Raw genomic sequence first — 15,267 nt, 5'->3', positions numbered from 1 at the left:
GTTGTTGTGAAGTTCACGCACTTCTCACATACAGCATTGCCTATGGTTTTGTATTACAAATTAGAGAGCTCCCAACTGGGGGGTCCGCATCATTATTTATACATATAAACAATAGTGGGGGTTAAACACGTCTTACTCCGACTACTGTCACCCACTACACGCTTATAAGACATTTGAAGCCCTTCACACTTCGACAGAGTTGACAGTGTAAATCATAATAATGTAGCAGTTTTTTACTGTGTTGGAATATTTTTTCTTGAAGAACACTGGCAACACTAGTCGATCTTAACGCCACTACTGGCTATAAAGCGAAACAGTAGGGCATCGTAGCTCAGTGGTAGAGTACTCTTAAAAGTAGGGTCCCTAGTTCAAATCATGTCCAATTCAAACTTGAGCTTTTAGTGGACAACAACGTGCTCTCAGGTTTCCTCCCACATTCTCATTCCACCAATTCTTTCATCATTCTCATTCACATCCTCAGAAAAAAACACCAGGTTTTTCCGGGTTGGACTCCTTGAAACCCACCTGGATTTTTGATATTTTGGTTAGTATATTATTGATACAACTAAGCCGATCTCATTGAAAGTGATTTTTACTAGATTTTGAGAAAATACATGAGTAAATAAAGCTGCATTTTCGAAAAAAAAAAGTGCTCGTAAAATATCCGTAATTGAACGCACAAAGTATCGGAAGTGAACTTCCAACTATAAAACCATTTATTTTACAAAACATAAATTTAATTTGGTGCTCAAAATCTCATGGCACCTCTATAGACGTAATTATAATTTTTATGTATTGATTTTTTTTTAAATATCAACACTATTGATTTTTGTTACATTGTTTCAGGCAACAAAAAAGTGGAAATCTCCAAACGTCCGATGTGTAGATTTTGAAGATCAGAGCATTCAGCGTGAGATTATTCAATCAAGCAAGTTAATTCCCAGACAAGACAATCGTAATATGGTGCTGGAGTCGTGTAACACAACTTTACCTACCTTAAAGCAGCCTTTTATGGTGTTTCTAATGTTGATACGCAGTCACTTGACCCTTCTTGCAGTGGAACGGAGTTAACACCACGAAAAAAACTTTTCAAAAGGAAGTTGTTTGAAACAGAAACCAAATGTATGGAATCCAGGAAGAAGATGAAAGCCATTGTACTTGAAGAATAAACGTCTTAGAGAAAAATATGCAAGTATTCAGGATATTGTGCACTGTCTTAGAGAGAAGTGTATGATAACAGAAGGTACTTTAGAAATGTTGTTAAAAATCAGTACCCCTCAGTGTTGAAGGTAATGCAGTGGTGAAGTCGCTCTTGAGTCCGTCGGGTAACAAAAAATTTGATCCGGCTCTCCGAAGTTTTGCGTTAACACTTGACTTCTATTCCCCAGCTGCATATGCGTCTGTTCGTAAAACATTTAACTGTGTGTTACCGCATCCACGGACTTTAAAAAAATGGTACTCTTCAGTGAGTGGAAATCCTGGACTATGTGAAGAAGCCTTCAATGCAATGAACGAAAAGGTGCAAATAACGAAACAACAGAACAATGCATTCAAGTGTCATTAGTTGTAGATGATATGGCAATAAAACATGTCGAATTTACTGGAAGAGAATTGTCGGGTTACGTAGATTGCGGTACTGGAGTGAGTGATGAGACTGTGCCAGAAGCAAAAAACGCTGCGGTCTATATGGTTGTGGCTTTGAAGGATTCGTGTTAAATTCCTTGTGCATATTAGTTCATAGATTCTTTGAATTGAAGTGAGCGTGCAAATATTACGCGTAAATGCGTCAACAGATTGTATGAAATAGAAGTTGAAGTTCAAGCATTAACATTTGATGGAGCTTCATCAAATTTCAGTTGTGCTCATGAAAGTAATGAAGCACTAACTGTTTATCCTTGTCATGTATGTACTGATAGAAGTAACGATAGCTATACATTGTAAGTCCTTTATTTTCTTGCTGATATAATATATTATAGGATGTTTGTGCTACTCACGAAATCACAGAAAAAAGAGCTTGTCCTTCACGTATATACCAATAGAAATGCTGGTACCAATGATGATAGCTATGCATTGTATATTCCTTTTTTTTTGCTGATACAGTAAACCCTCGTTAACACGAATTCCAAGGGACTGAAAAATCAGGAGTTCGTGTTAAAAAAATTCGTGTTAACCGGGGCCCCAAATTTTATTATTCGAATACATTTTCTCAATACATACGCACTATAGTATACAGACTATACATACCGCTACAGTATAATATGTATGTCATAGAAAACACCAGAGATGGTATCGAGACGAGACTAAGACTATTCTTCGTCTTGATACCATCCACAGAATTGTATCGAGACGAGACTGAGAGTTTCGGTCTCGTCTCGATTTCGAAAAGCACGGCCCGGTCTCAAATTCGAGTTAAGATCGAGATCGAGACTAGTTTCGGCCTCGGTACCGTCATCTGAAAAGTGAAAACACTACAGTAAGCTTATTATCCTATCTTCGAAGATTAAAAAAAAAGTTTCCACGCAGAAAATCAATGTCAAGTTATAAAATTGACAACTCCGCTAGCAGGTTGGGTACCGCTAGTAACGGAAAAGCATTTATGACTGCTGTCACCAGCTCGTCTGCCAAGCACCTGCATGTTCAGCGCTTGACGGAGGACCGAATCAACACCTCATAAGAGATGAAAGATACCCGTTTCTGGTTTTTCTCTTATTTACTGTACAAGGCAATTTTCGTCTGTATAAATACTGTATGACAAAAACTGATCTGGAGTGAAATCTAAAGTAAGAAATATGGTCTGGAAAAAAAACCTAAGGATTGAAAGTTCGTGTTAAATGAAAACATTTACTGACTCAAGGGACTAAAAATTAGTTCGTAATTCGTGCTAACCGAAATTCGTGTTAACCGATAAAACTTCCTATAAGATAACGTACAGCGATGCCGGGACCGAAATTTTGTTCGTCCTAACCGAGTGTTCGGCTTAAGCGAGTTCGTGTTAACGAGGTTATACTGTATATGAATGCATTGTTTATTGAATGATCTGATTCAATTTCTTATGCTTTTCGAAATGATATTGCTAGTGTAAATTTTTCATTAACTGGTGACCTTGACATGTAGAATTCAAGAAAGGCTAATCAAGAATTTATTTTGGATTGTTAATATTACAAGAACTAACTATTTGTATACTTATTATTTAGCTATTTTCAGTTATTTTTTTCTTTAAATTGAAAGATTGTATGAAGTGTAGGTCAATCTTATGTAAAAAAATCAAGTCTGATAGAAAGGAAGTGAGTAAAAAATTTTTAAAGCCTACTGACTGTCATGAAAACCGAAAGTGTTCATGGAAGCAAATATGTCGTATAAATTCAAAGTTCAAGGGTAAACCTATGTAACTTCTTAGGGCTCGAATTTTGTAAAATCTGTTCATAGTACGCACCTGCATCACAAAATGAACCTACTGATCAAGCGTAATGATTCTAGCTACGGTGGTTTTCGCTGCGCGTTGATCAGTGCGTAAATCCCCCAGGTACCCTTTGAGGCATTGTAAAATCCGTCCTTAATACGTCTGTACATTATAAAAGGAACTTAATACCCAAATTTCATGGTTCTAGCATCAGTGGTTTTCTCTGTTTGTTGATCAGTGTGTAAATTCTGTCCACCCCTCCTTATTTACCTCCTTAGAGTTCGATTTTTTTTAAAAAATCCGTTTTCAGTACGCCCCTACATTATAAAATGAACATACTGTTCACATTTCATGCTTCTAGCTTAAGTACTTTTTGCTGGTGGTTGATCATTGAGTGAATGTGTCAACGAATCTGTATTTCGCTTTTATATGTTTAGATGTATATGGTTTATTGAACGCTTCATACAAAAATTGGTGTAAAGCATTAGAAAACGTCCAAATTGACAAAAGAGAAAAATGCTTTATTTGTGGGGTTCTTTCTGTGACTTTCTACATCATACACAGATGCAATATTTAAAGCTTTAACTTCACATTTATGACATTTGCTTGCTTTTATGAACGCTCATTAATAATCACTTTAATAGGCTAAAAAGGCCGATCTTTACGCATCCCCCTTTAAAGTGGAGAATATGTGACAAGTATAAGACATTATAATCTGTTTTAAGAGCGACGACATTTCTGAATTCTTGTATTTCTAAGGCATTGTATATGTAAATGTACTCAAACCGAGATGAAAAACTTAATAATGAATATAACCATTATGAAAAGTAAATCATGTATTCGTTTATTGACGTATATGAATTACTTCTATGAACCAAGTTTATGGAAATACATTTGCCAATTTAGCTTCATTCTAGTCGTTTTCATAGAAACAAAATGAAATTACAGTGAATCAATTGCTATGACAGTATTTAATCAGTAGTGAGTGTAGTAACTGAAATGAACGAAAAATTTGCGCAGCTTTGCCACTAATATAGTTCTGCTCATGAAAATCCTATGGAATGCATAACGTACTGTAATAGGACTTTAGTCCTTATTCCATCTTCATCTCTGTGCATTCATACTATGATAACTATTTTGAAAGTAAGCATAGAGCAAATATCTGTGATATTGCAGCGCCAAATATTCTAACAAACAATGTGAAGTTTTAATATCGGTTATTGATTATTATATTCTTAAGAAATTTACCACAGTAAATAAACTTCTTTCAGTACATTTGTAACTATTTGTTGTTCGAAATTTTATGTTTTATAACTTCATGCAGAACATACATTGTCGTACAAATCATTGCTACTCACAATGTCCATGCTTGGCTACTCGGCGTCCATATCGTTTCTTTTAATGATTGTCAGACGTTTTCATAGGACGGTAAATGTTCAATACCTTTTCAATATTGTTTTTACTGCAATCAATTGTAAAATCTATTCTTTAAAAAAATGTAAAGTAGGCTTCATTGTAACCAAACGTCACAAACTTTAACATCTTGTTCTTGTGTGCGGCAAAACAAACAATACTGAAATCCGTTGATATTTATTTATTTATTGTACAACATAATGAAACATAAGAAAGGTTGGCAAATGGATGTCAACTCAATACATATTGTAAATTTACAAGGAATCGTTCCTGTATATCATGTGTTCAAAATGTTGAACATTATGTTGCACATATTCTTCAAAGTGGTCCTATGAAGAATATATGCATCGATGAACATGTTAGTGAACACGGTTTGCTAGAATGACAAAGCAAATGGCCGAATCTTTTTTGTCTTAACACCGGTGTAGTGGTAGGAAGTTATATGTTTTGAAAATTGCGTCCTTCAACATGCCCAATCTCGAGTCATGAGGTGAGGGGAGTGGGAAGGATATGGAAAATCCGTTCAACAGGAAATCAAGCGATGTCCAAACTCTTGTGAGCAGAATGGTAAGTGACTCACTTCCAGTGTGGACCTTCCTTTAAATCTAAGAAACTAAATAAGGTAGGAGTGTCTCGGTGCAGTAATTACTCTCCTAAGTAGTTCATACCAAAAAAAAAAAAAAAAAGAAACCTGAACATCTCGGAGAGGGGGTATATTATTGCATGTTTCTGCATTTAATGTTCAAAACTTTCCCTTTTTTTTTTTCAAAGCAAACTCACAGCGTTTAATATTGTGTTCAACACCTCCTTAATGTGTTTTTAATTCAGTCCTCTGATTTTGTGTTCGAATCGTTAATTTATGAAACAAAAACTCCAGAGACAAAGCTTTTTCAGGAGAGAAAAATAATTTTAAACAGATTCAATTTTTTTTAACCAGGATAATGATCTGAAACTCATAACTAACTTTCTGACAAAAATGTAGTTACGTTCTTTCATAAATAAAAGATAGGTTTCTATATGAACGTGCCTGAATATTCTCCCGAAGTCGGTTCATTACATTTAATTGGAAAATCACCTAAATGTGGTCTCTGGAGTTAACGTTGTTCCATAAAATAAACGATTCAAATGCTGAATTAATAAAACATTTCACGTAGAGGACTATTGTACACAACATTAAACGCTATAAAATCTACCCTAATACGTAGTAAGTTTTGAACATTAAATGCATAAACATGCAGTAATTTGCGCCCCCGTGCTAAACATTGAAAGGTTTGAGGACTGAATCCATGGACTACTTACTGGAAGAATTACTGTAGCGAGAGGCGCGTAATACGGTAAGGCCATCTCACTTCAAACAGAGAAAATCATGGACACTCGGATTCAGTGTGAAAAAAAGAAATAGAGTATCGTAAGTCTGTATGCGAAGCGAGCAAAGGTGGTTATTTTCCGATCCGGGATATACAGATGATCAGAAAAATGGAAACACCTGTAGTTGGCAACGCGTCAGATGTATGGGTTGGCAGTGGTGTCGTGGCGCCCGCAGCGCCGGACCGCTGGTGGTGGTTTGTTAGGTCGGTCTCCATACTACGTCAGGCGCAGTGGAACAGCAGTGTACAGTGGCTGCAGCAGACGGAAGTATTGTAAAATGGGAGACCTCTCAGATTTTCAAAGAGCGCAAGTTGTTGGTGCGCGGTTATGTGGAGTGAGTGTGACGGCAGTGGCTACTGTGTTAGGTGTGTCGCGTGGGACAGTGTCGAAGGTGATGACGGCCTACACAACAGACAAGAAAACCACATCGGGGAAGCGGAACAGTGGGCGTAAGAAAATCATGAGCGACAGGTCACGCCGCCTATTAAAGCGCATTGTCACGCAGAACCGTCGTGCCACTGCGGAGCAAGTGACGGAGGAACTCAATCAGCGTTATGGTCCCTGTTTCGACAATCACAGTCCGCCGCGAATTACATGACATGAATTTACGGGATCATGTTGCACGGGCCAAACCGCTCATCAGGGACCATAACGCTTTCGCACGCCGCAAATGGTGCCGCGACCATGCAACTTGGACCGTTAAGGACTGGAAACGTGTGACATAGACGGATGAGTCATCCTTCACCCTATTCCCAACCACGAGCCGTGTTTATGTGTGGAGAACGCCCAAAGAAGCTTATGATCTGCAGTGTCTCCGCCCAACTGTGAAACATGGCGGCGGCTCGGTGATGCTGTGGGCCGCCATGTCATGGTTTTCATTGGGTCCTGTGGTCACACTTAGCGGACGAATCACTGCCAACGATTATGTCGCAATTTTAGGAGACCACTTGCATCCCATGGTCTGGATGTTGTTCCCGGACAATGACGCCATATTCCAGGATGATAATGCACCCATTCACACAGCTGGCGTTGTTGCAGCGTGGTTTGAGGAGCATCGGAATGAAGTTCAACACCTCCCCTGGTCCGCCCAATCCCCAGATCTTAACATAATTGAACATCTGTGGTCCGTCTTGGAAACACGACTCCGACGACCATTTCCACCTTCAACCTCTCTCACAGAACTGGCCGATGCCCTGCACGAGGAATGGTGTAAAATTCAACTTGCTACCATTCACGACCTCTATGCCTCCATCCCACGTCGCATCAAGGCTGTTCTGAAGGTGAAAGGTGGCCCGACACCATATTAATCTGATAAGTTGCAATTTCGTTGAGGTGTTTCCATTTCTCTGATCACCATCTGTATATAAAAACTAAGAAATGAGAAATAATCGCACATTTACATCCGTCGCAGGTAGCCTTTCTCTGAATTCGTTGCTATTTTAAGAATTTCGTAGGCAAAAATCACACTCTCGCTATAAGGTAATACCCTCCTTCCTTTATTGAAATTTCCTATTTTGTATTAGATTGTCTTAGAAAAGGAACTCACGGAGACAACTTCAGCCTTTTTAACTTTACAAACACTACGAAGCCCAATCCCAACATAATGACGTAATAATTGAGAGTGAACACAGGAATTAGGTTCCTCGTAACCATAAGGATTACTCTTAGAAAACTGAATGTTACTTTCACATATTTGAATAACGAACCCAGGATTTACCCGCTGGCAATCAATGCTTATTTTCACACACAATGCAGTAATCTAAATTGAGTACCATACATGATTCTGCAATATCTGTACACTATTACAGTACGTTATGCATTCCATAGGATTTTCATGAGCAGAACTATATTAGTGGCAAAGCTGCGCAAATTTTTCGTTCATTTCAGTTACTACACTCACTACTGATTAAATACTGTCATAGCAATTGATTCACTGTAATTTCATTTTGTTTCTATGAAAACGACTAGAATGAAGCTAAATTGGCAAATGTATTTCCATACACTTGGTTCATAGAAGTAATTCATATACGTCAATAAACGAATACATGATTTACTTTTCATAATGGTTATATTCATTATTAAGTTTTTCATCTCGGTTTGAGTACATTTACATATACAATGCCTTAGAAATACAAGAATTCAGAAATGTCGTCGCTCTTAAAACAGATTATAATGTCTTATACTTGTCACATATTCTCCACTTTAAAGGGGGATGCGTAAAGATCGGCCTTTTTAGCCTATTAAAGTGATTATTAATGAGCGTTCATAAAAGCAAGCAAATGTCATAAATGTGAAGTTAAAGCTTTAAATATTGCATCTGTGTATGATGTAGAAAGTCACAGAAAGAACCCCACAAATAAAGCATTTTTCTCTTTTGTCAATTTGGACGTTTTCTAATGCTTTACACCAATTTTTGTATGAAGCGTTCAATAAACCATATACATCTAAACATATAAAAGCGAAATACAGATTCGTTGACACATTCACTCAATGATCAACCACCAGCAAAAAGTACTTAAGCTAGAAGCATGAAATGTGAACAGTATGTTCATTTTATAATGTAGGGGCGTACTGAAAACGGATTTTTAAAAAAAATCGAACTCTAAGGAGGTAAATAAGGAGGGGTGGACAGAATTTACACACTGATCAACAAACAGAGAAAACCACTGATGCTAGAACCATGAAATTTGGGTATTAAGTTCCTTTTATAATGTACAGACGTATTAAGGACGGATTTTACAATGCCTCAAAGGGTACCTGGGGGATTTACGCACTGATCAACGCGCAGCGAAAACCACCGTAGCTAGAATCATTACGCTTGATCAGTAGGTTCATTTTGTGATGCAGGTGCGTACTATGAACAGATTTTACAAAATTCGAGCCCTAAGAAGTTACATAGGTTTACCCTTGAACTTTGAATTTATACGACATATTTGCTTCCATGAACACTTTCGGTTTTCATGACAGTCAGTAGGCTTTAAAAATTTTTTACTCACTTCCTTTCTATCAGACTTGATTTTTTTACATAAGATTGACCTACACTTCATACAATCTTTCAATTTAAAGAAAAAAATAACTGAAAATAGCTAAATAATAAGTATACAAATAGTTAGTTCTTGTAATATTAACAATCCAAAATAAATTCTTGATTAGCCTTTCTTGAATTCTACATGTCAAGGTCACCAGTTAATGAAAAATTTACACTAGCAATATCATTTCGAAAAGCATAAGAAATTGAATCAGATCATTCAATAAACAATGCATTCATATACAGTATAACCTCGTTAACACGAACTCGCTTAAGCCGAACACTCGGTTAGGACGAACAAAATTTCGGTCCCGGCATCGCTGTACGTTATCTTATAGGAAGTTTTATCGGTTAACACGAATTTCGGTTAGCACGAATTACGAACTAATTTTTAGTCCCTTGAGTCAGTAAATGTTTTCATTTAACACGAACTTTCAATCCTTAGGTTTTTTTTCCAGACCATATTTCTTACTTTAGATTTCACTCCAGATCAGTTTTTGTCATACAGTATTTATACAGACGAAAATTGCCTTGTACAGTAAATAAGAGAAAAACCAGAAACGGGTATCTTTCATCTCTTATGAGGTGTTGATTCGGTCCTCCGTCAAGCGCTGAACATGCAGGTGCTTGGCAGACGAGCTGGTGACAGCAGTCATAAATGCTTTTCCGTTACTAGCGGTACCCAACCTGCTAGCGGAGTTGTCAATTTTATAACTTGACATTGATTTTCTGCGTGGAAACTTTTTTTTTAATCTTCGAAGATAGGATAATAAGCTTACTGTAGTGTTTTCACTTTTCAGATGACGGTACCGAGGCCGAAACTAGTCTCGATCTCGATCTTAACTCGAATTTGAGACCGGGCCGTGCTTTTCGAAATCGAGACGAGACCGAAACTCTCGGTCTCGTCTCGATACAATTCTGTGGATGGTATCAAGACGAAGAATAGTCTTAGTCTCGTCTCGATACCATCTCTGGTGTTTTCTATGACATACATATTATACTGTAGCGGTATGTATAGTCTGTATACTATAGTGCGTATGTATTGAGAAAATGTATTCGAATAATAAAATTTGGGGCCCCGGTTAACACGAATTTTTTTAACACGAACTCCTGATTTTTCAGTCCCTTGGAATTCGTGTTAACGAGGGTTTACTGTATCAGCAAAAAAAAAGGAATATACAATGCATAGCTATCATCATTGGTACCAGCATTTCTATTGGTATATACGTGAAGGACAAGCTCTTTTTTCTGTGATTTCGTGAGTAGCACAAACATCCTATAATATATTATATCAGCAAGAAAATAAAGGACTTACAATGTATAGCTATCGTTACTTCTATCAGTACATACATGACAAGGATAAACAGTTAGTGCTTCATTACTTTCATGAGCACAACTGAAATTTGATGAAGCTCCATCAAATGTTAATGCTTGAACTTCAACTTCTATTTCATACAATCTGTTGACGCATTTACGCGTAATATTTGCACGCTCACTTCAATTCAAAGAATCTATGAACTAATATGCACAAGGAATTTAACACGAATCCTTCAAAGCCACAACCATATAGACCGCAGCGTTTTTTGCTTCTGGCACAGTCTCATCACTCACTCCAGTACCGCAATCTACGTAACCCGACAATTCTCTTCCAGTAAATTCGACATGTTTTATTGCCATATCATCTACAACTAATGACACTTGAATGCATTTGTTCTGTTGTTTCGTTATTTGCACCTTTTCGTTCATTGCATTGAAGGCTTCTTCACATAGTCCAGGATTTCCACTCACTGAAGAGTACCATTTTTTTAAAGTCCGTGGATGCGGTAACACACAGTTAAATGTTTTACGAACAGACGCATATGCAGCTGGGGAATAGAAGTCAAGTGTTAACGCAAAACTTCGGAGAGCCGGATCAAATTTTTTGTTACCCGACGGACTCAAGAGCGACTTCACCACTGCATTACCTTCAACACTGAGGGGTACTGATTTTAACAACATTTCTAAAGTACCTTCTGTTATCATACACTTCTCTCTAAGACAGTGCACAATATCCTGAATACTTGCATATTTTTCTCTAAGACGTTTATTCTTCAAGTACAATGCTTTCATCTTCTTCCTGGATTCCATACATTTGGTTTCTGTTTCAAACAACTTCCTTTTGAAAAGTTTTTTTCGTGGTGTTAACTCCGTTCCACTGCAAGAAGGGTCAAGTGACTGCGTATCAACATTAGAAACACCATGGAAAGGCTGCTTTAAGGTAGGTAAAGTTGTGTTACACGACTCCAGCACCATATTACGATTGTCTTGTCTGGGAATTAACTTGCTTGATTGAATAATCTCACGCTGAATGCTCTGATCTTCAAAATCTACACATCGGACGTTTGGAGATTTCCACTTTTTTGTTGCCTGAAACAATGTAACAAAAATCAATAGTGTTGATATTTAAAAAAAAATCAATACATAAAAATTATAATTACGTCTATAGAGGTGCCATGAGATTTTGAGCACCAAATTAAATTTATGTTTTGTAAAATAAATGGTTTTATAGTTGGAAGTTCACTTCCGATACTTTGTGCGTTCAATTACGGATATTTTACGAGCACTTTTTTTTTCGAAAATGCAGCTTTATTTACTCATGTATTTTCTCAAAATCTAGTAAAAATCACTTTCAATGAGATCAGCTTAGTTGTATCAATAATATACTAACCAAAATATCAAAAATCCAGGTGGGTTTCAAGGAGTCCAACCCGGAAAAACCTGGTGTTTTTTTCTGAGGATGTGAATGAGAATGATGAAAGAATTGGTGGAATGAGAATGTGGGAGGAAACCTGAGAGCACGTTGTTGTCCACTAAAAGCTCAAGTTTGAATTGGACATGATTTGAACTAGGGACCCTACTTTTAAGAGTACTCTACCACTGAGCTACGATGCCCTACTGTTTCGCTTTATAGCCAGTAGTGGCGTTAAGATCGACTAGTGTTGCCAGTGTTCTTCAAGAAAAAATATTCCAACACAGTAAAAAACTGCTACATTATTATGATTTACACTGTCAACTCTGTCGAAGTGTGAAGGGCTTCAAATGTCTTATAAGCGTGTAGTGGGTGACAGTAGTCGGAGTAAGACGTGTTTAACCCCCACTATTGTTTATATGTATAAATAATGATGCGGACCCCCCAGTTGGGAGCTCTCTAATTTGTAATACAAAACCATAGGCAATGCTGTATGTGAGAAGTGCGTGAACTTCACAACAACCCTGGGAAACTTGCCAATAAGTAACATTTTGGTCCTTTCCATTTTAGAAAATACTACACTTACTAATGGTACACATATGATGGGCTAGTTATGTACGCCTCTGCCATATATTGTATTACTTGTCATATTTTTCAGCGCTCTGCTCTTGAGGTATTTAACTCAGTTTAATCCCTCAAATGGTGCAGATGAAAGAAAAGTGAAGTCAAGAAAATCTGTGGATGGCAAATTTGGAACAAGTGCCTAAAAATTACCGTAGCTTTTGAACAATACCAAATGCAACAACCCTTTACGTTATCCGTTCTACGCTTTACAACACTAAATCAGAAATTATTATTTTTGAAGGTAAATCGTAAATCCTGTGATTTTTAACTAACAAATACCACCAATACAAACATATATATAATAGTATACATGAAATATAAAGGTTTTATTCAAGCAGACGGTTCTACCAAATAGAAAATTGATAGGTGAAACATTTTTCGTGAAGGAATGGAAGTGTGAATATAAGTAATTACTGGCAGTGCACAGCATATTGAAATGCATTTTTACTTATAGTGAAAGTATTGTATGTATAAGTGTCCTCTTCCACTGTCCTCGTTTATGCGTAAACCCTCTGTCGCTGACGCGCCTGCTCCCTACGGAAGCACCCTCTTGCTGCCTCTCGAGCCCCCTTGCTGCGCTTATGCTCAGACTCGGTTGCATAACGGCAAGGTTCTAGGATAAAGGTCCCCCTCCCATTTAGCTGTATTAAAGACAAAAATCAACGTGCCCTGCGGGGCTCTAACCCGCCTCCACTCGCTGGCGCTCGCTCGGCAATACTCTGTGAATTAAAATTTAAACTTTGGTAAAGAAAGGAACCAACCTAGGTATTAATCTTTATGGGGGGACCTGTGTTTTAGAACATTCCCTAAAAACTGCAGTGCATAAAACACAAACTTGGGTAAATGTTTAGTATTGGGGGGCCAAGAATGGCAAAATACAAGAGACCTCTATAATTTACAGGAGACATGAGTTGATACTGCTGTTCAAGTAGTCAAGACAGTATCGTACAGAATTTTATGTAGGCAATATGGGACCTGTTCCAACTATAAAGGTAAGTGGTAGTGATTGCCCATTTCATGTCGAGAACAGAACCTAACGAACCCCTGCGGGCCTTCTAACCTGTTACTACTACTACTACTACTACTACATATGCTATGCATCCTAATTTAAGGTATGCAACCATACAACGACCGGAATGAAACCGAATCGGAATAAAATATCGCAAAAAAAGTAGGTGAAAAAGCTGGTCTCCCCAAGTTTAAACAATAGCCCTAACTTGTGCTAGGTGGCCACTAAATGGCACGAATGCTATGGAAGGGGGAGTTCTAGAACACAAGTCCTCCATATAGGTTAGTAGCAAGGTTGGTTCCTTTCTGTACCAAAGTTTAAATTTTAATTCACAGAGTATTGCCGAGCGAGCGCCAGCGAGTGGAGGCGGGTTAGAGCCCCGCAGAGCACGTTGATTTCTGTCTTTATTACAGCTAAATGGGAGGGGGGCCTGTATTCTAGAACCTTGCCCAATGTTTATGCCAAACGTACACCTGTTATACAGAGCCCTCCTGAAGTCAATCTACAATTAGTAATGGAGCTCCTAATTCAGTGCATGCTCCGCTAAAAGAAATGCAAAGCTTTAATCTATCCTGAAAATGTAAGGTTTGTGTAAAAATTTGGTAGAACCGTCTGCTAAAGTGAACGTGAACCCATTTACAAATAACTTTTTTGTCCAGAATTAATAACGCGCGACTTGTATGAGAGATATGTCTATTGCTGCTTTTAACAATGAGTGAGGATTATTTTATCCAGTAATTGACATCATTAGCAATTTTTAACATAGGCAAAGTAAGCCTACTACCTCCACAACCATACAGTTTCCTTGCCAAGGAGTCACAGAACACTTGTAGGTTCTATAATTTTGGCAAAATTACCAACAACTCATAAACATACAATTTAATAAATAAGCAAACTTAATAACAGTTTGAAAATTCTCTAAGTAGTAGTCTTTACGAGCTTCTTGACAGTGTAAATGCAATGCATGTGCTTATTTACCCAATATTATTACAAGTACACAATCACGTTTTATTATTTATTTAAACCTTAAAGGAAAGAAAATAACTTACCTTTGAAATATTATGAAATTCCAAAGAAAGTTTATTCATTCGGCATAAATTTCTTTTCAAAACAAAGATAATCAACACATAACATAAATACACATTATCATTATCTCTTATTCCCTTCACAATATGGCGGATCGATTCGATTTTTGCGAGTTCGATACCATCAAAGATCTCGCATTAGGGCACCTCTAGGTCTATATATTATCTCAATGACCAAGATCGATTTCTGCTTCACTGACTCGGGGTTGGATAGTTGGTTAATGGAGATGGGACGGGGGAGGGTTAACACTCTTCAGAGCACTAACACTTTCACTTTAAATGCCTTGGTGACAGGAGTTCAAAAGGTGTATACTGGTTTGTGGCCCATACAATGGTTCAATACTTGCACTTTTACATTCACAATCAGTATATCATACTGTAATTTGGACATCTTCGTTACGCTGACTAAACGATAAAAAATCACCTATAATTTATTCCTAATAAAAAATCATTGAACAACAGTATTACAAGTCCTCCCACTGGTCTAGTGGCTAGCACGCGTGACTTTGATGATCGATTCCCCTGCGGGAAAGTATTGAACGGCAGTGATTCAGATTCCACGTTAAAACTATAAGTCCATGTCTCATATAGCCTCGCTGATGAAAGAGGACG

At 37.5% G+C, this 15,267-nt stretch overlaps 2 protein-coding genes across 2 annotated transcripts in view; one reads left to right on the top strand and one right to left on the bottom strand.

Moving 5' to 3' along the window:
- LOC145686528 (TNF receptor-associated factor 4-like) overlaps window positions 1–15,267 on the top strand; it is a 576,903-nt gene that overhangs the window by 154,168 nt on the left and 407,468 nt on the right. The gene's annotated exons all lie outside the window — the stretch shown is intronic.
- On the bottom strand, window positions 6,239–14,735 carry LOC145686526 (uncharacterized). The gene is made up of 2 exons (XM_081759918.1): window positions 14,620–14,735; window positions 6,239–11,615 (listed from the first exon to the last, which is right to left on the bottom strand). The coding sequence occupies exons 1-2, from the start codon at window positions 14,656–14,658 to the stop codon at window positions 10,746–10,748; spliced, it is 909 nt and encodes a 302-aa protein (XP_081616044.1). The 5' UTR covers window positions 14,659–14,735; the 3' UTR covers window positions 6,239–10,745.

This window comes from Thermobia domestica, chromosome 5 (assembly GCF_964235325.1).
Source record: "Thermobia domestica chromosome 5, izTheDome1.hap1.1, whole genome shotgun sequence".
Taxonomy (NCBI): domain Eukaryota; kingdom Metazoa; phylum Arthropoda; class Insecta; order Zygentoma; family Lepismatidae; genus Thermobia; species Thermobia domestica.
Note: the sequence above shows the minus strand (reverse complement) of the source record. Positions and strands in the feature narration are given on the sequence as shown.